This window comes from Hemicordylus capensis, chromosome 3, assembly GCF_027244095.1.
Source record: "Hemicordylus capensis ecotype Gifberg chromosome 3, rHemCap1.1.pri, whole genome shotgun sequence".
Taxonomy (NCBI): Eukaryota; Metazoa; Chordata; class Lepidosauria; order Squamata; family Cordylidae; genus Hemicordylus; species Hemicordylus capensis.
Genome location: NC_069659.1, coordinates 343,174,970 through 343,196,715, shown reverse-complemented (window position 1 = coordinate 343,196,715; position 21,746 = coordinate 343,174,970). Strand labels below are relative to the sequence as shown.

The 21,746-nt window shown below is 44.9% G+C and overlaps 1 protein-coding gene across 7 annotated transcripts in view; it reads right to left on the bottom strand.

Moving 5' to 3' along the window:
* Positions 1 to 21,746, bottom strand: part of PIK3CA (phosphatidylinositol-4,5-bisphosphate 3-kinase catalytic subunit alpha) — an 85,850-nt gene that overhangs the window by 45,976 nt on the left and 18,128 nt on the right. For all 7 annotated transcript variants that reach the window (XM_053311322.1, XM_053311324.1, XM_053311319.1 and 4 more), the window contains 3 exons: positions 9,307 to 9,721; positions 7,980 to 8,189; positions 3,454 to 3,704 (listed from right to left, as the gene is read on the bottom strand). In XM_053311322.1, the coding sequence (XP_053167297.1) occupies positions 3,454 to 3,704; positions 7,980 to 8,189; positions 9,307 to 9,658 (813 nt within the window). In that variant the 5' untranslated portion in view covers positions 9,659 to 9,721. The remainder of the gene's footprint in view (positions 1 to 3,453; positions 3,705 to 7,979; positions 8,190 to 9,306; positions 9,722 to 21,746) is intronic.

The window sequence follows — 21,746 nt, the reverse complement described above, 5'->3', positions numbered from 1 at the left end:
GGTACATATCTTTTAAGTCCAGGGAAACCATCCACATGTTCTTTCCCAGGATGGTCATAATGGCCAGTACTGAGAGCATTTGGAACCTTTTGTAGACCAAATGTTTGTTCAGGGCCCTGAGATCTAGTATGGGGTGCTGGCCCCATCTGGTTTTGGCACAAGAAAGTACCAGGAATAGAACCTGGGGCTGTCAGGGTTGGCGACTTTCTCAATCACATCCTTTTCCAGGAGAGCAGCAACCTCCTGGACCCCCGGACACCAGCCATAGTCTGCAAAACTCAAGGACGTAGCCCAAACATATAATTGTAAGGACCCACTGGTCCGTAATCACTTTGTCCCCATTCTCCGAGAATGGGGCCAGGAGAGTCTTGAAGCGCCCCGAGTCATTGCTTCTTTTGGAAGGTACTCGGGTGCTGTTTCTGAAAGGCTTGCTTACTAGGCAGGTTGCCCGACTTGTGTTGTGTCTGGGGCTGTTGGCCCGAAAGGAACGTTCTGAAAATGACTGTTGTCTCGAAGGAACCTTCTGCAATTGATAAGGTGACCACTTAGTCTTCTGTGGCTTGGCAGCCAGGGAGGCGTAGGACATGGAACACGCCACGCTCCTCAACATCTGGACTTTCTGGAGCGTGTCATCAGTCTGTTCAGAAAACAGGCTAGAACCCTCAAAAGGCAAGTCCTAGACCCTCGCGCGGCCTCATAATGTAGCCCCAATGAATGCAGCCACGCGTGTCGTCTGAGAGCCACAGATGTGACCATCACCTTAGCCACACATTCCACCGAACGCCAGCTGAATAAAGTTCTTATTTGGCCACCTGAATGGCCTCGCAGGCAAACAATTTTGCCAGATCCATCTTGTCCTGTGGGAGAAGGTCCAGGAAGGACCTTCTCCCACAAAAAATGATTATATTGGGCGTTATAGGCCTAATAATTGGCCACCATCAAATGTAGGGCTGAAGCAGAGTAGAGTCGCCTCCCGAAAGAGCCCAACTCTCTGCTCTCTTTGTCACTCGGCGCTGACTGGCTGTGACCCCGGTCCGTAGAGACGCCTCCACAACGACTGAATTTGGGGTGGGGTGGTTCTTCAAAAAGGATGTATGATCATCCAATTGCACCCTATAGAAGTTCTCTAGATGCCTGTTAGGCTAGGAAAGCATCATCAGTTTCTTCCAGTGACCCCGGATGACTTTTAACAAAGTCGGGTTCAGGGGCAACACGGCAGGTGTCTTGGCCTTAGAATCAATGAGGCTGAACAATGGGTCCAGCTCTCCCTTTTGTTAGTTACCCAGGTTCATGCCCAGGGCTGAAGCCATTCGTGTCACATACGCTGTGTACAGTTTGAGGTCTTCTGATGGGGAGACCGGCTTCAAGTCCAACTGAACGTCGAGCAGGAATGATCCCAGAGAAATGACCTCAGAGTCCTGAGAGCTAGCATCGTTCTCATATTTGGGCTCCAGCGGAGCCAAAATGTCCTGTGCCATGGGCATCGAACCCGAAGGGGAGCCCGGCTTGCTACCCTGATTGTCTGATATTGACATGGAATTACCGTCGTTGGCCCTTTGAGGGCAAGGCAGTCGGAGGTATCACCAGAACCGAAGGGGGTGGTTCACGATGCTCTGCATGGTCCCTTGGGGAGCACTGCAGTGAGCGGGAATGCAGCCTCCCTTCTGAATGCGAGGGGGGCTCTCTCTAATCCCTCATTGTCAAGTGTTTCCTGTATGCGGGATCCTCTGAATAACGGGACCCATAGCGAGGACGAGCATAGTTTGAATGGTCAGACCGGTAGTCCATGTGGTACCGACCGCACGATCCAGAGTCCCGGTGCCATGTGCCATAGGAAGGATCAACTGCGCTCAAGGGGGAGCAATATTCCGTCTCTTTGTATCAATCCAGATAAGAACGTTCACGATGGTCCCAGGATTGGTCCTGCCTGTAAGCTGAGGAGTGTTCTTCCGATCCCCAACGGGTACAACTGTCTCTAAGAGGAACACATTCTTGCTGGCCCCGAGAGGGTGACCGTCGCCTTGGGAGCCATGAAGCATCTTTTGGAGGCCTGGTTGGAGAATACGCCTCCTCCGACAAAGCATATCCTGGTTCCTCCGTCACCACCAAAAGTTCTCTACTCGACCAAGTTCGATCGTGGGCCACGTCGAACGATTTCATCCCTAGAGGCGAGCTAGGCCTCGTTGACACTGACGACCTTTGCACGGTACGATCTGAAGCCACTTTAGTCTTTTTGGCCGCAGTGGCCTCCAATGCAGGAACCTCTTCTGCCTTCTTCTTGGGTATAGGAGGGTGGTGACGACCCGCCGGCAAGTCCCAATATAATTTCAGTTTCTTCTTTTTCAACTTGGGAACCAATCCCATGGAATCCAGGGAGGATTTAGGTACTGTAGGCACCAGATGCTGGGGAAGATCTTCCGGGAGCATGGGCTCACTCGAAGTCAATGGTTGAGCGGCAGAGGACACCAATACCAGTATCGAAGCCGGGTTTTTGGTCTCCACAGGAGCAGACAATGCACACTCCGATTGGACCGATGAAGCCATCTTTACAGACCGCTTCAGCGACAAGGCTTCTGAAGAACGGAGAGCCAGGTCCCACAGGGCTGCGTGCAGGGGAAAAGCCCTATCTTTGCGAGCCTGCTTCGTGAACTTCTGACAATGAAGACAGGTCTCAACAATGTGGTATTCCCCAAAGCTCAAGAGACACTCAGTATGAGTATCGGGGGAAGGGATCTTAGCTCTGCAGCGGATACATTTTTAAAAGTTTGTCGTGCCCGGCCAGCCGCCCTGCTCCGTCCCAGCTGAGATCAGAGCTCCAAGAGAGGAAAACCCCCGCAAAAAACAAAACACAAACAAAAAACACTACTACACGGAGAAATAAAGAAAGAATTAAAAAGAAATCAATGAAGCAGGGAGAAAAACAACAAGGAGATAGTTGGATCCCACTCATTGTCGAGCTGCAGACTCCACAATGTTCACTGAAGCGCAGATGAAGAAAGACTGAGGGGATGAGGAGTGGCACAGGCACATATAGTGGCTGGGGTTCCTGCCCAAAGCAGGAGAATTGAGCTTGTTAGATTCCGACGAGGTCTCTGCACAAGCGCATATACCATTTATGTAGAAGACAGAGACCATGTCGAAGAACCAGTCACATAAAACCCTCAGCTTATCCCTTGATAGCTACTGGAGAAGACAGTTTGGTCTAAACGTGGAACACAATTTACTTGGGATATATTTTGCCAGGTAACAATATATTAAATGCAGAAAAAGGAAAATACCCACAGACACTAGTATTCCTCATTAACACCCATCAAATCATAAAAAACTGGTTTCAGTATTTCATCTTTTGTACATTGATAGATGTTAGCTTCATTTCTTATACTAATGTCTGCCTATCAAGCCCTGAACTGACCAAACAGCATTCAGTTTCAAAATGTACAAATTACCACTCACCTTATACTGACTAAGGGGATGTTTTTCTAACAAATACTCATCACAGCCACATACTTTTAAAATATACTTTCCCTGGTACTCTAGAACACAGAGTTTTAGTTGTTCCGTTGACAGCAACATACTTCGGGTTTTTTTCCTGATTGCTTCAGCGATTACTTGTTCTGGCACATAATCATGGTTGATTTTTAAGGTGTATTTTTGCTTGTCATTGTTGGGAGAGACTATTACCCATATCACCACTATTATATGCCCTGTAACAGAACAAGAACTAGGTCAGGGTTTCTTCATAGACTATATACAGTTTTCTGAGAGGCTTTAAAACCAAACAGAAACACAAAATATTTGTTACCAGCTCCCAATGAAATATCTCCAAAGAAGCTACAAAGCTTCTGGTAAAGATCAGGACTCCTTCAGGGTAATGGATACACTTAATAAAATACATTTTATAGTATATATAAGGAAGTCTCCTCTCTGCTGTATCACAGACCATCCTTTTACTAAATCAGACATAAGAAAAAAGAGTCTTGTAACTCTACCCATCACCATCAGCACTTCCTGGAATAACAGATCCAACATCTCGATTTCTGAGACTTATAAAGAATGAGGTGCAACAAAGGGACAAAGGATTGAAGGTGGAATAAGGTAAGAGGCTTGGACTTTGCCAGCTAGTCTCCTGTATTCAGACTGGGAGATTAATTGCTGTCTCTCTCACCCCTCTTGCTTGGCCAGAGGATCAGCTCTGCTCTACTCTTGCTCTGCTGCCTTCGTTGGAGCTGTGGCCTTCTGTTCATGATTAGCTGCACCTGTAGGGATTGATTACCACCAGGCAAGTCTCAGAGTCTCTTGAGAGAGGCTTGGCTCAGGTTTCTGGGGCTTATAAGGAGGTGCAGCCGGTGGCATGGCCGGCCGTAGTCACCTAACCTGTAGGGGGCTGACGAAAGGGGCTAGCCTTCAGTGTGGGACTGAGGGCTGGAACAGAATATATTATTTGATGGCTGTTTTAGAAGCTGTAGCTTTTTAGATAGCTTCTGTTGTCTGAGTCTTGGGTGAGATTATTCTACAATGTGTCTAGGCTTGTCTGGAGATGGAGAGTCAAGGGGCGTGTCCATTGATTATGGGGCAGCTATTCCTGTGACGGTGGGGAATAGAAGTGATGTTGTCAGGTCAGCAGACCATTCAAGGGAAGGGGAATCAGAAATTTAATAGCAGTTTCCCCTTCCAGCTGGTGAAGGGATGTGGTCATGGAGGTGCAGTAGCTGTGGTCTATAAGAACATCTCCCTTATCAGGATCCCTATCAAAGCGGCTGACCTTATCGAATGTGTGTACTTAAGTTTGAGGATCAAGGATAGACTGGGACTTTTGTTGGTGCACTGATCACCCTGTTGACCAATGGAGTCCCTAACTGAGCAGACAGACTTGGACTCAGACTTGGCATTGGGAGTCTCCCAGGCTTATAGTGGTGGGGGACTTCAATTTGTCCAGGGTGGCTCGAGAGTTCAAAGCAGTCATGACAACTATGGGCCTATCTCAAGAGGTCTTGGGACCAACACAAGTTGTTGGACACACACTTGATCTGGACTTTTACTCTGATCAGGGTGGTGTTCCACAGGTAGGGACTCCTGTGATATCCCCATTGTCATGGACAGACCAACATCTGGTTAAGCTTAGACTCACAATAACGTGCCACCTCCACAGAGGTGAGGGGCCTATTAGGATGGTCTGCACAAGAAGGTTATAGGATCAAAACATCTTTGGAAGGATTTACTGTTGGCTCTGCCAGTGATTCTGGTGTTTGCCCTGGAAGAGAACTGAAACAGCAAACTCACCAGGGCAGCAGACATGATTACTCCTAAGCTTCTTCTCTGACCCGTTTCAAAATTGGCCCCTTGGTACACAGAACTATGAGGGCTGAAGCAGCAAGGTAGATAACAGCGCAAGTGGAGAAGACTGGACTCAGATTACAACATAGAGCACATCTTAAGACCTATGCTCAGGCAATGTGTGTGACAAAGAACCGATTTTTTTTTTCTGCCTATGTTACATCTGCAAGCTCAGTCCAGAGGAATTGTTTAGGGTTGTGAAGGGGCTAGTACATGCCCCTCCTCCCTTGAATTAGAAGTTGGAACCATCAATTACCTGTTGTGATGTTGTTAATTAGTTCTTTGCAGATAAAATCTTGTATTCGAGCTGACAGACTCAGATCGCACAATTATTGCAGAGTCTAATGCGGAGGTGTCCAGCAACTCTTGTGTGGTTAAGCTGGATCAGTTTCAGTTTGTAGTTTCTGATTATATGGATAAGCTGCTCAGAACAGTTGGCTTAAACACCTGTTCTCTTGACCCTTGTCTGACATGGCTTATACTATCTAGCACGAGTTGTTGTAGTAGAAGACCTGGTAGATATTCTAAATGCTTCTCTGAGGGAGGGCAGGATGCCCTCCTGTCTTAAGGGGCAATCATTAGACCTCTTCTGAAGAAGCCTGCATTGGATCTCTCAGACTTAAGCAACTATAGGCCTGTCTCCAACCTTCCAGGCTTGAGCAAAGTAAATGAGAGGACGGTGGCCTCCCAGCTCCAGGCAGTATTGTCTAGATTATCTTCTAGACCCATTTCAAACTGGTTTGAGGGCAGGCTATGGGATGGAGAATGCCTTGGTCTTCCTGATGGATGATCTCCAAAAGAGAAGTGACAAGAGGGGGTGTGATTCTTTTGGATCTCTCAGCAGCTTTCGGTACTATCAACCATACATCCTTTTGGACCATCTGAGAGGCTTGGGAGTAGGTGCTACCTCCTGGGCAGATTCCAGATGGTGTCACTTGGAGACTGTTCTTCAAAATGTAAACTTTTATATGGTGTCCCTCAGGACTCCATACTATCTCCAATGCTCTTTAACATCTACATGAAACTACTGGGAGAGATCATCAGGAGATCTGATGCAGGGTGTTATCAGTATGCCGATGACACCCAAATCCATTTCTCCATGTCAACATCAGGAGAAGGCACTACTTCCCTAAATGCCGCATAGAGGCATTGATGGGCTGGATGAGAGATGATAAACCGAGACTGAATCCAAATAAGACAGAGGTACTTATTGTGCGGGGTCAAAACTCAGGAGATAATTTTGATCTGACAGTTTTGGATGGGGTCACATTTCCCCAGAAGGAACAGGTATGCAGTCTGGGAGTACTTCTGGATCCAAATCTTTCCCTGGTGTCCCAGGTTGAGCTGGTGGCCAGAAGTACTTTCTATCAGTTCGGTTTATACGCCAGCAGTGTCTGTTTCTGAGATAAACGACCCCAGAACAGTAGTACATATGCTGCTAGCCTCCAGACTTGACTACTACAATGCACTCTATGTGGGGCTGCCTTTGTATGTGGTCTGGAAACTGCAGTTGGTGCAGAATGTGGCAGCCAGGTTGGTCGCCGGGTCATCTCAGAGGGACCATATTACTCCTATATTAAATTAACGACACTGGCTACCAGTATATTTCCGGGCAAAATACAAAGTTATAAACTATAAAGCCCTAAACAGTTTAGGCCCTGGGTATTTAAGAGAATGTCTTCTTCACTATGAGCCCCATTGCCCTTTGTGATCATCTGGAGGTGTTTGCAGTTGCCACCAGCTTATCTGGTGGCTACACAGGGACGAGCCTTCTCTGTTCCTGCCCTGAGACTCTGAAATGTGCTTCCTGCTGAAATAAGAACCTCTCCATCTCTGACAACTTTTAAAAAGTCTCTAAAGACAGTTTTATTTAGCAAGCCTTTTCACTAGACTTGTGGTTTTAAATTGTTTTAAGGTTTTAATTTGTTTTTTTGGTCCCTGGTGGCCCTGGTGAGCCCCTGGTGGCGCAGTGGTAAAACTGCCGCCCTGTAACCAGAAGGTTACAAGTTCGATCCTGACCAGGGGCTCAAGGTTGACTCAGCCTTCCATCCTTCCGAGGTCGGTAAAATGAGTACCCAGAATGTTGGGGGCAATATGCTAAAATCATTGTAAACCACTTAGAGAGCTCCGGCTATAGAGCGGTATATAAATGTAAGTGCTATTGCTATTGCTATTTTATTTTGCTGTAAACTGTCCAGAGATGCAAGCTTGGTGTGATGTACAAATGTAACACAAAAACAAACATACATACAACTCTGCTCCATCCTAGCTATATTTATTTAGGACTGATGCAACAAAATACATATTCACCTAATCTCTCCACCTACATATGTTTAAAATGTAAGGGAAACAGAATGGAAAACGACAGCACAAAGGACTGAACTAGTACTATAGGATATTGTTACCCAGTATCAGTTCCTTTCAGGGGACCATAATGGAACATCTTTACTAAGTAGAAAAAAACTGAGTTTATCAAGCAAACTACTCTTTAAAAAAAATCTGCCTATGCGCTGAGCAGATTCCTGTAAGCAAACAAGTGTGCAAGTAGAATTTTGTTGAAAATCTATTCATTTCATTGTAAAGCAGCTTTCTAATAATCTGACACTAACTTGGCAAATGCATTGAAAGTATTATTATTTTTTTACCTTTATCTAGCTTATTGTATATATGTTTGGGCAACTCGGGCGAAGATTCTATGTTTGGGGGACATACATATAATGCTCTACTATGGGGTGCATTAGCATCTCGCAGATCTACTGCTTCTTTACAAACATTAAGAATGTTTCTTCTGAAGTCCTGTACTTCTGGATCCTTAACCAAGTCAAATTCACAGATAGGCATGCCAATAGCAAAACCTAAAAAAGGAAGCAAATATATTTGATAAATTGTCAGAAAGAATGCCGTTTCCAGTCTCTCCCGCACCCCACCCCATTAGGAGACCTGCTGCAGACCTTCTGCTACAGCTGAGATCTTCCATACTTGGAGGAGCGGTGGCAGCCACTGTCCTCAGAGCTTGACTCCATTAAGTCCAGTCCAGTAAAGCTTGGCTCAAGCCAAGTAGTGAGGCTTGTTCCAGAAACTCAGTGCAACTGAGTTTAGGGAGCTCCATTGCAACCTTTCTGCTTAATGCTATAATTTTGATAAAATTACAGATGTTATGGATGCAGGAGCATCCAAGCCTGCTAAAGTCAGGCACTTCCTGGCTTAAGCAAAGGGATGGCACTGCTGCTCCCAAAGCTGGCAGCTGTGAAGTGAGGGTGGGAGGATGAAAAGGAAGCATTTGCCTCTCTTTCTCTTCTCCCTTTGTGCAATTATTTCTAGGTCGCCACACTTGTGTCTTAACAGCAACACCCCACTCTCTATAAAATCATACTCATTCTGAATATGATAGCAGGATTCTTTTTTCTAGCACAAAGCTGTTATTAAACTAATCATTTCCACTTCATAGCTGTGCACAAAATCTCTCAAATACCCAAGTAGAACAAGGGCAGATTTTGAGGAATTTTATATTCCATTGTTGCTTCTATATTATAAAGGTCCCAGAGTGGTTTTATCACTGAACAATTCCAAAATGTATGTAAACATGCCCCACCTAGCACCTCCAACAACAATTACCTAAATTATACATGTATTTCAGCTAATGGCAACATCGCTTATACTTATTCATCCATTTAGGTGAAGGGCTCATCCCCAGTGAGAATTTAATCATGCTCTGATAGGATATGATGACTTTGTTGCACAACCAAATAATTGTGAAGGGCCATTTGCTCAATCACAATGACATAATGGCTTTATCATGTGTTAGCTGATTATAGAAAGTTAAAGGCCATTCATTCAGCAATAAAGAAAAATTGTTTGGTGAACAGCTTGTTTTACATAAATTTTAAATTACACTCTGCTCCAAAACTCTTTGGACTGAAGAGCAGCTTACAAATATTTGTAACAAATAAAACAAACACAGCAAAGCCTCACCAATCTCTCGATTCAGAATTTTCTCTTCTCTGTTGCCTACTGGCTCTATGACTTTTAGAAAAGGCTGGAAGAGTCGCAGATCACATAGCCGCCGTGTTTCATCAAAAAATTCTTCTCTTTCTGCTTCTTGTGTAACACTTACAAAAATGTAAGATGACTCATCCTGAAGGAGCTGATAGAGAGGATATTTTCTAGCTTCTTTAAAGAGTTCATGTTTAATATTTAACAGGGTGGCCTCACGGAGGCATTCTAAAACCACTATCATACCATTGGGTAGAAGACACTCTACTAGGATTCTTGGTGGCATCAAGTGGATGCCCCACAGTTCACCAGATGATGGTCTTGGAGGCATTTTGTTAGTTACCTTCTCTTAAGGTTATCAAAAGACTAAGTTTGTAGATTTCCACAGGAAAACCTAAACAAAGATAATATAGTATTTAATAATTTAGCAGTAAATAAATATAATTCACAATCATTTCTAATTAGTATGCCCTTTACAGCAGTCACTTTCCCCAACACTGTAGGATTTATCACCAAACATAGAATATTAATTCAGGAAACAAATTATTTTTCCTTCCATCATCTCCTATAATCAAGTTATCACAGCTCTATAGAAAGTCAATAGTGATGCTATAATATAGTGTTGACACGTGTCCACACATGCATATACACATACACAGCATCTGGAAGCTATGTTGAGCAGTAAATAAAGAACTTCAAATGATCTCAAATTTGCTCAGTATGAGTAATATACAGGCTTCAATAATTAATAGAGCCTATACCTGCAAAGATTTTGGAGTAAGAGAAAGCAAGAGGAAGGAGATGGAAACAATAGGAGCAGAGGGCTCACCATGTCAAGTTTGGCTGGGCATCATAATGTAGGTGATGGACTGTATAGCATGGAAAGGACTTAGCGAAACAAAGAGGTGAGGCTGCCAGGTATACAGGCCAGTGGCAAGAGGCAACATGATTCTAGCCATGATGTGGCGTGCCAAACATATTGTGAAATACAGGCAGGACTATAGCCAAGTGGACCATGACACATCTTGGGCTGTAGCTGTTATTGTCCTCCCCTCCCCGGGCAAATACTGCCTAGCCCTATTGTAGAAGAGCCGCCTTGTTGATCAAAGAGAAAAGCATTTCCCCCAGTTACTGCCCAATATACTTTGTGAAGGAAGAGTTTTAATTTCTCTTCAGTCCTCTGTTACAGCTGTAAGAATTTGCATGTCAGAATGAAACAAATACTCAAAAAAAATCATTCAGACTGTAGCAATGATCTTAGGTGCTCTTAATTATAGTCCCTCTGACCTCTTATAAAGATGAAAAATTTGTTTTGTTCGTGTCCCTGAAAACTTGAACTTTCTGCTATCCCAGAAAACCTCCAACTATCTGAAAGAAGGTCTGGGATGTTTCTTGTGAACCTCTCTGAACTTTGCTTACAAGATTCTTGTCCCCCTAAGCAACTCAACATAAAAGCCTTGTCCACGGTGAGGGACTTTTTAGAATTCATCTCAAAGAGACACTTTCCTCTGCCTTGGTTTTCTGTTACCAAAATTTAGTGCAGCGGAAGCCTATGGTGTCTTGCTGAACTGCTGTGTGTTTAAAAACCTAGAAAAAGTACCAGTTAACAGCTCTCCATATACAAACTTAGATGAGTTGCCTTAAAGAGTGGGCAGCAAATGACCATTAGGCACTTTTTAGCCTACTTTCCAGTAGGCTTATAAGATCACCCAACATTCTGTCTGTGTGTCTGTGTGCCCCCACCATCAACTTCGCAATGCCTAGACCAATATGAACCAAATCGGGTACAGTTATAGGGACACATAGGGACACCTCAACAGTGTAGTTTCTGATGATGTCATCCATCCCGATCCAAGATGGCAACTGCATGAACATCTGAGGCGCAAGCGGGCTAATTGTGGACTGCGTTACCCATTTGAACCAAATTGGGTACAGTTGCAGTGAGTAACACACAGGGATACCTCAGTGGCATAGCCTGTGATGATGTCATCCACCCTGATTCAAGATGGCTGACACGTAAACTTCTGAGGAGCAAGTGGGCTAACTTGTGAACCGCCTAACCGATTTAAACCAAATTTGCTACAGCTGTAGGGGCATATGAGGAAACCTCAATGTCATAGTTTGTGACATCATCTACCCAAAATCAAGATGGCAGACGCATGAATGTTAGAGTTGCAAGTGGGCGAACTTGTGGACTGTCTGATTTGAACCAAATTAGATACAGTTGTAGTGACACACAGGGACACCTCAGTGGCATAGTTTGTGATATCATCCACCCTGATTCAGGATGGCAGACATGTAAACTTTTGAGGCGCAAGTGGGCTAACTTATGAACCACTTAACCGATTTAAATAAAATTTGCTACAGCTGTAGGGATACATACCTCAACCATGTAGTTTGTGATGACATCACCCATATCAATTCAAGATGGTAGACGTGTGAATTTTTGAGGTGCAAATGCACTAACTTGAGGATTGTAACAGATTTGGACCAAATCTGGTACAGTTGCAGTGAGTGACACACAGGGACACCTCAATGGTGTTGTTTGTAATGATGTCATCCACCCCAATCCAATATGGCGGACAGGTGAACATTGGAGGTGCAAGAGATCTAGCTTGTGGACCTCAATTTGAACCAAATTTAGTCCAGAGACAGAGAAAGGAAAGTAGGCTGATTAATTCTTACTCGAACAACTTATTGTAGTCTTGTTATTTTCTCAAGAAGCAAACTTTCTTTAACATACCTAAACAATCATGCCTGGAGAGAAGTCCCCGACTGTGAAAACCAAATGCTAATAGATCAAATTCAAAAAGGAAAAAGCCCAGTCCAATGTGAATTAAAAGGGAAAATGGGGAAAAGGGGGATTAAGTGCAAATACAATTTCAGCAATGGCACTGAGGGAGGAGGTGCATAACCCTTTCTTCCAAGCAGTTTTTGCAATCAAAATCACAACTCCCACCTGCTTTTTCCCTCCTGTGGGAAGAAAAATATGGGTACCTGCAAGTGCAAAAGCAGCTGGGGCAGGCATTTTTTATTGCAGAAATAGTAGAGGTCTTACTTCAGCAATCAGATCCACAGACCCTCCCCACCCTAGTGACTGCCTTCCCTTACCCAGCCACCCACATTTAAACAAGTGCTAAGAAGAACAAACATGAATGGAGCTGCCGAATATGTTTTGGTAAGCATCTCTGTCAGAGGGTCACCTCCACTTTTCATGTTTTGGTTATTTTGGTCCTGTCCTTTTTTTGCTTTTGATTTTCAACACAAACAAAAAACAACCTACATAATCTATCTCTCCACATCAATCTAAAGTTTGGCCCTGAGGTAGGATACATGTGCCCTTTTCAAAAACGAGATGTAAAGAAAGAAGTTTCGTCTAGCAATTTAAGGTAGTATTGCATAGCTGTGTTGGGAAAGGATGCTAATTTTCTCTTTATTTGAGGAAGGAAGCAAATTTTAGGGATGCCATTTTAGAACAGTCAGATCAAAATAGCAACTGGTATTTATACTTTTCTTTCTCGGGAAATAGCAAGAGATTGTCCTTATAACGTGTATGTGTTTATTTTGCTGACACACAGAAGCACGCCTCCAGAACTTGGATTTTTGGGAAGTGGGAATATAAACACAGACATTTTAAATTACAGCTGGCAGCCAGAGCTGTTGAACAGAAGGGGTTACCAATTTTGAAAACTGAAGAGAGCCTATAATGACAGAATCTTTTCAGTGAGCAGCAGAGAAAAGAATCCTCTAAAGATACTTTTGACACCAAAGATTTACTGTCTCAAACAATATTTTAGGTGTGTGGCTTTATCCTCAACATCTCCGATAGCTGAAGAACTATTCCATTATTCAGAGCTTGAAAGATACTGTAGTGATCAGCCTCCCCTCCTCACCAAAAGAGTTAACAGGGAGTGAATCCTTGTCTTGACTGACACGCTGGGGAACTCAAGGGCAGCCAATCAGTATACCAGGTGGGTGGGACCTAGAGAGCAGCTGCTGGAAATTCTGGGATCAAGGAGGGCAGTCCTTTGTTGGAGAGAAGCACGTGCAGAAAGGCTTAGTTAGGGACAATGAAGTTTTCTCCCTCATGGTAGAAGCCAGCATGGAGGTTTCTCCCATGGAATAAGTCTGTAGATCCTTAAAATAAAGAACTACAGGAAGCTTGATTCTCTTCAGGAATTGGCCAAGTTAAATGAAAGTGGAATTCAGCATAGGGAACCGTTTGTTAGATTGTACGCTAGAAACTTATATTTATTTGGTGTGTGCTTTTGCATATTAATGATACTGTTCTATTATTGTTTACCTGTAACGTAATCAAAATAAGAAACACTCGCCTACACCCATCCTACCTAGGGCACTGCAAAAGACTCTATAAACATTTAAGAGTGCATTAAGACAACAACAACCTATTTTTGTAACTTACTAAGTATTTTTAACTCTCTCTCTCTCTCTCTCTCTCTCTCTCTATATATATATATATATGCACGTGCATGCTGAGAAAGCCTCAGATGGAAGGAGTAACTGACTAAAACTGGGTGTTTTTTTTAGTTCTTTTCTTTTTACGAGCCTCTCTGAGTTAGTTTTTAACTCAGGACAAGGGGGTGGCAAGGGGGGTTCTTCTGGTCCCATCACATCCTCAAGCAGTCAGAAACTATCAGCTTTCCCACCACATGCAGGCTTGCAAGTGGAAGATTTCTGTACTTGTCCAAGAGCCAAATTAAGTGAGTTTTCCCTGGGATTCTGCCCCAAGTCCAGGGAAGTTCAAGCTCTGTTAATAAGAGGGGTGGCGGCGGCAGCATTTTAAACCTACCGGGAATATAAAATAGTTTTGGGAGAAACCTAGCCAGGCAGCTCAAGCAGGGATGATTCAGCATTTCTTTCCCTCACATGAGCTTGCTCTGAGACAAAGGCTTTAAATTCGCTACAGATACACATAAGTAGTTGGTTAGGTTACTTCTATTGACTACAGAATGTCTACTAACATTATCATTAAATATGGAGTTGTGGTAATGTGTGTTTATAATGAGTTTCCATTCTCAAATTCCTCACCATAAAAATATTTACAATATGCCAATATTCATGGACATAGCTACACCTTACATGAACCAGTCAGATGCATTAAAGAACACCCAGACCTTTTGTCCATCACTTTGCTCCTCTCCCTGAAACAGTCATTCACTGTAACTACAATTTTAAAGTGTCTCCACCGGTTTTCACATTATTTGGACAAGCAGAAAGTACAGTGCCTTTCAGTATAGTCCTACAAAGAGGATGACGGGTATATAATTTATACCAAGTAGACTACTGATTTAAGTTATATTGAATGTTTACTTCTAACAATATCACCTACATCACTTATGAGAACACACCAACCAGAGAATATTAGTTTCTTTAGCAAAAGTAACCTATCAAGAAAAAGGAAGCAGGTGTTCTAGCCCTATTCTAAGCACAAAATCTTCACTAAAATCAATGCTGTGCCTTCCTTATAAACACTTTTAGGATTAGGGTGCAAACTGTAATACTAAGCTATTTAGATTCAAATAACTGATTACATTTCTAAACAAAAAAAAGGTACATTGATCTTACTGTAAAGGGTTTTTTTCCATGTGTATGGAGTTCCTCATTGCTGGGTTATACAGTTAGCATGCTTGAGACAGGACTGGATTTTTTGCCAGGCTCGCTTCCGAGAGGGCGCCTTACCCCAGTTTTTGTGACTGAAGCGAAGAGTGGCACTATGGAAAGAGTAAATTGCCTAGATGACAGTATGAAAGAAACAGAACAGTACCAACTAGAATCGTGAAAACAGATAGAACAGACATCTAAACCTCAAAATACACAAGAGGAGGCAGCCCTATTACTAGGAACCCCAGGAGCGGACTCCACCCAACCTATCCATCCCTAAGCCCTCCAAACTCATATGAACAACAACATATCTGGGTGGGCATGAGGAGCTCCAGACACAGGGAAAAAGAGTCCTTTACAGTAAGACCAATGTTCCTTTCCCCCCTGGGCTGGAGCTCCTCATTGCTGGGACATGCCCAAGCAGTCTGATCTGATGGAGGGGGTGGGGGAGATGTATTACAAAACTTGCAGAAGCACTCTACGACCAAAGGCCACTTGTTCAGCAGACAATGCAGATATTTTATAATGGTGGATGAATGGCGTAATGGAAGCTCATGTGGCCGCCCTACAAATGTCCAGAAGAAGTGTGTGAACTGAAAAGCAGCTGATACCGCAGCGCTACAAGTAGAGTAAGCTAGAACTCCTGCTGGCAAAGCTGGATTAAGAACCCTGTAGGCTAGGAGGATACAGTATCTGATCCAACCTGACAGAGAGGCCTTAGATACTTTCTGACCCAGGGAAGCCGGATGATAGGGAACAAACACTGAATCAGTCTTGCAAATGCCCTTTGTGCGCTTGATACAGACCTTTAGGGCTGAAAGAATGTCAAGCTTATGCCAAAGTTTCTCCTTGTGGTGAGTGGGAGACAGGCAAAACAATGGGAGAACGACATCCTGGGAATGATGAAAAGCCATGTTAACTTTGGGGATGAATATTGGGTCCAGTTTCAGGACCGCTGCATCATGTTGGAAAACACACAGTTCCTTGCGCATGGAGAGAGCTCCGAGCTAGGAAACTCTTCGAGCTGATGTAATGGTGATTAAAAATAGAGTCTTGAATGAAAGCAACTTCAAACTAATCGTAGCCAAGGGTTCAAAAGGCGACTGTGTTAAGGCACTGAGCACCTTGTTCCAAGCTCCATGAAGTGAACCGCTGGACAGGTGGCAGCGCCAAATTCGATGTACCTTTAAAAATATGTGGATGCAGCAATAAGCAGCCTGGACCCGAAATCTTTAGAACCCAAGCCAACAGGGAATTGTCTTCACAATGTGCTAACAAAGCTGAAGGTCCATTCCTGATTGCAGAAAAGCTAACACCTCCGGCACTCCTGCTGCCCCTGGATCACGGTGTTTGCGGCCGCCCAAATGGTCTGGTAGATCCATTGAGCTGTCAGGCGCCGGAACATAATGATGGGGTCTGAACCAGCCTCAAGTACCCTTTGTCAATCAGGATTCTGCGCTCAACGTCCACATGCAGAGCTGGAACCACTCTGGTTCTGGATGCCGCAAGGGCCCTTGGAGCAAAAGATCCCTGCGCAGAGGAAGATGCCAAGGAGGCCGGACGGAAAAGTGAACTAGCTCTGAAAACCATGGTCTTCTTGGCCAATGTGGGGCCACCAGAATCAGATTTGCCCTTTCCACCACCATCTTCCAAATGGCCTTAGTTATGATGGCTGTGGGAGGGAAGGTGTAGAGCAGACCTTTGGGCCAGGCGTCGGTTGCTTCTGCCTGTGGCATCTGAAATCTGGAGAACCACCGAGGGACCTGGTGATTTCGATGAGATGCGAACAGGTCCACGTCTGGAGGTCCCAGTCGTCAGGGTTTCTGTAGAAAAACCCGAAGATGGAGGGACCATTCTGTCAGATCCACAACCTGCCAGCTGAGCCAGTCCGCTTGTGTGTTGTCCATCCTGCTGAGGTGTTCCGCAGTAATGGACTGGATCAACCCCCTCCACCAGAGGGCACGCGATCGAGGCTATTGATGGAGGAGACAGACGATCTACTCTTATGTCAATCGTCTGTCTTTTCCATCAGTAGTCTCGATCGCGTGCCCCACCCCCCCGGAGTTTGATGTGGGCCTTGGTCGTTATGTTGTCTATGTGAAGCAGAATATGACACCCCACAGAAGGGGATGGGACTCCTTGAGTGCCAAATTGGCCACCCAAAGCTCTCCCTTGTCTTCTCCAACTCGCACCATACACCTTGAGCCATCTGGTCTTAACAATGCGCTCCCCATCCTGTGAGACTGGTGTCCGTAGTGACAATTATCCTTTGAGGATCTGTCAGAGGCAGGCCTTTGTCCATTGGTGGAGATAGCCACCAAAGGAAGAAGTCCTTGATCCTTTGAGGCAGAGGAATCTACTGGTGGGACCCCACCATGATGCCCTCTTGGTGTGGAAGGAGAAGCCACTGTAGCAGGCGAAAATGCCACCTCACCCATGGTTTGCATTCCATGCAAGCCACCATTTTCCCCAGAATCTGAGCTAGGAGCATGACGTCCGCTGACCTGGAAGGTCAGGAGATTGGATGCAAGAGGCTGGCCAGCTTGACCTTGCTTTCCTCAGGTAGTGAAATCAGGCCTTGTCGTATCAAACGCTCCCCCTAGGTGCTGAAGAACCCAAGAGGAATACAGATGGCTTTTGTCCACATTGACTACAAACCCATGGTCTCCCAGAGATTGCATAGAGACACTCACCGCTATCCAGGCCTGAGAAAGACAGAGCTCGGATCAATAGGTTGTCGAAACAGAGGTATATGTGCACCTCATGCTGGCGAAGGTGTGCTATAATCGTGACTATGAGCTTCGCAAAGGTTCATAGCACCGACAGGCCGAATGGAAGGGCTCTTTATTGATAATGGAGGCACGGTGCAATTGGGATGTGGAGGTAAGCCTCTGCCAAATCCACTGAGGCCAGGAAATCCCCCGGATGGACCACCTCCTTGATGGCTCTCAACGTCTCCATTCTGAACTTTCTCATCTGTATGTATCTGTTTAGGCCCTTGAGGTCCAACACTGCTCTCCAAGAACCATCCTTCTTGGGAACAAGGAATAACAGTGAGTAGACACCATTACATGATTCTATCAAGGACACTTTTTTGATTGCTTTTATCAATTCAAGATGGCAAATGGCTTGACACATCCTCATATGTTTCTCTGGCTTGTTCTATTTTTGGGAGGTTCAACAGAAGTCAGGAGTAGAAGAAATGAGATCTAGAGAATAACCACTGGTAATCGTATCCAACACCCAGTGATCCTGGGTGGTGGACATCCAAGTGGGGGCAAAGTCCTGAAGCCTGCCCCCAATTGGAACCTCATCACTGATTCTTGGGGAACTGGGTCTTGGCACTGAAAGGCCTAGATCCCTGCATTATCATGTGTCCCATATAGTGTTGTCACCACTGAGACCTTCCTGCCCCTCTGGGGAAGTTGCTACAGAATTCCTTGCCTTGAGATGAGGTATTCCTGATACTGCCTCTGGTTGCGAAAGGAAGACACATAGAGCCTACAAAAATCCTTCCTGGTAGAAGGCATGGCCTTCTTTTTATCCTTTGTCTCCACTAATACTGGATCCAGGGCCAGGCTGAACAAATTAGCCCCTGCAAAAGGGCAAGAGGTAAGAGGCAACTTGTACTTAGTATCCACCTGCCATGACCTCAACCAGAGGGACCTTCGTACAGCAACCCCCGAAGCCATAGCCCTGGATGCTTGTTGAATGCAATCAAAACTTGAATCTGCCATTAATGCCGCTGCCTTGGCCATCTTATACAAATACAATGAATATTTATATCCCGCTTTTCAACAAAAGTTCCCAAAGCAGTTTACATAGATATAAGGCTCACAATCTAAAAAAGAAACATAAGATAGACACCAGCAATAGCAACTGGAAGGATGCTGTGCTGGGGATGGATAGGGCCAGTAACCCTCCCCCGCTAAATAAAGAGAATCACCTTTAAAAAGTTGCCTCTTTGCTCAGTTAGCAGGGGAGGTTATTAATGCCTTGGCACAGCTTAACATTCTCAGGTGGCACCAGGGAGATAAGTGCCTAGAATATAGAGGCACGGGCAAAAATTGAATTAGTAGTGGCATGGCCTGTGAGCTTTTTTAAGCACATCACATTTTCTATCCTCAGGAAGCTTAAATTGTTCTTTGCCTTCCGTATTCAAATGAGACCCCAACACCATTCATGCCACAGGCACGTCAATACAGGGGGATAGCCAGTAGAGAACTAACCTCTTGATTGAGTGTATAGTGCTTTCTAGGATAGCTACCCATTGGTTTTGAAGAAGCCAGTTAATGCCACTCCACCGACAGCCATCACCACCTTATGGAAAAGTGACGGGAAAGGAACAGATGCACAGGATGATGGCAAAGAAGGAAAAACATTTTGGTTTAGGTCTGGAGTGCTTTGTGCAACATCCGTTGGGGTCACATCATTAATAGCTCTCTTTGTCTTAGAGAGCAATAAGTCAAAATCACTAGAACTGAATAAGCGAGTGGAAATGGGTGCCTGCTGTGCCATGTCTTCCCCAGACAGCTCTCCCTGCTCTTTATCCGAATCAATGGGCTGTAAAGGGTCCGTTGACCATTTTGTGAAATCCTGTGCCCCCTGGCCAAAACAGGGACCAGGAGAGGAGGGAAGACTGGTAAAACTGGAACATTTGGTAATACAGGCAGAGGCCCAAAAGGTACAGTTGCCACTACAGGCTGAGGTACAACAGGAACAGGTACAGAAGGTGGCAAGGTGGGTGGCACTGCAGGAGGGGGGACCTGCCTAATTGGATGTTTAGGAGGTGGACTCTCAGATGAAGATGAATGATTATCACACCGACACTTGTGACAATTTTCTAGACATAAATTTGCTGCATTCAGACAATGGTATAGCCTGCCTCCTATGGCTAGAATCAAGCGATGATGGCACTAGGGGGGCCCCAGGGCAGCATGGTTTCTGCTGAGGCAATACAGGCCCTGCAAGTTGAGTTGGAGACAAAGCAGGAATAGAAGGAGAGACAGCCCAAAGGGGTAAACATTCTTTTACAAAAAAAGTCCCTTAGCCACCCTGCTGCATCAGAAGGAATTGAGGAAGCCATCCCTTGAGGGACAAGCATCTCATTACTCACAGGCGTTGGCTCTCCAGAAGGTAGCACCGGATTCTCCCCTGGCCTAGATGGAACAGGAGCCTCATCCGCCAGCACACTTTGTATTAGAGGCTCCTCTGCTAGTGCCGTTGGTTACTCAGGAAGTTGCAGCTCGGCAGGACATGCTGGGAGTGGCACAGGGGGACAGCGTGGGACAGCCGGTTTCCCCTTGACACCCTCCACCACTATAATGAGTGGCATGGGCGCTAGAACATCACCCACCGGGCACTGGTTGCCACTTTACTTTCCAGCCCATTCAGCGAGGACCCTTTGTGCCGTGGCTTTGTCTTGTGGCAAACATCCTTGATTAAGAGATGCTCGTTAAGGCGTACAGACTGGGAGAGCTTCTTTTTCTTTTTTGGAACCTCCGTTTGCACCATAAGATGCTTTGTCGTCTTTGCCGCTTTTTTGGAGCTGGATTGGCCTCCTCTGAACAAGCAGCAAAATTGGTGGGAATGGAGCGCAAAATAGGTGAAGCTGACCACGCCCGGAAGGGAGAAACCCTGTCTGAAAAGACTCTGGGAGTTGCATGAGGGCCCTCCGACAAGGAACCTCTCAGCAACTCCTCCAAGTGTGCCTGCTCCATGAGGAGAAGGGAATGAGTGGAGAGGATGAACTAAGTAAAATACAAAGCAAACAATAAGAGCCGAAACAGGTCTAATTAAGGGTCCAATTTAGAATTTGGTAAAAAAGAAAAAACGAAAACCTAAGGCAGCTCTCGTCCCACTCTTGCACAATCTAGGGGGGGGGGCAGCGAGAGACAAGGAAATTAGAAAGGTAAGGAATAAGAATAAGCTAGCCTGAATAGGACAAAAAACTCTGTAAATGCTGAAGAGCTCTTTCTGTGTTCTTCCAGCTCGAGCAGACAGGACTGGAACTGGGGTAAGGTGCCCTCCAGCAGCAGGAAGCAAGCTTGACAAAAAATCTAGTTCTGTCTCAAGCATGCTAACTATACAACCCAGCAATGAGGAGCTCCAGCACAGGGGGAAAAATCAAATGTACTGCTGGATGATGCCTAAATTAACAGATCTCCACTAAGACAATATGCATTGCTCTAACAGAATCACGTGCAAGCTCCAATTCAACTCACTGTCAATTTTTAGCCCTTATCAGGCTTTCTGGAACCATGTAAAGTGTACACAACTACACCAACCAGTAAATTCTGTCTTTCACACCAATGTACTACATAACTTTGCCCTCCCACTGACCATGAATACAGAATTGGTTTGGAGAGAAAGAAGTTGAACTCAAGGAGATCCTTGTGATTAGGAATACTAGGTAACCCAGTGTTCTTAATCATAGCGAGGATTCCTGCCCACTGCCGAATACAGCCATTTGTCTCTCCAAACATTGTATTTATGGTCAGCAGGAGGCAGGAATTATGTAGAACATCAACATGGGAGGCGGAGCTTGCTGGCTGAAATTGTAACTGTGTATACTGTACACAATTACCAAATAGATGAATAGGGCTTTTGTTAAGGGCTAATGTGAGCAAGTTGCCATGGCATCAGGATTTCAAAGGATTCCTTGGAAACAACTCTTAGAACTTCAAAAATTATTCCCAGTGCTTTAAAATTAGAATGCAACACCTTTCTTTTCCTAGATTGTATTAGTGAGTATACAAAATGACCTTCATTTCCGTGCTAGGAGAAACACAGATGAA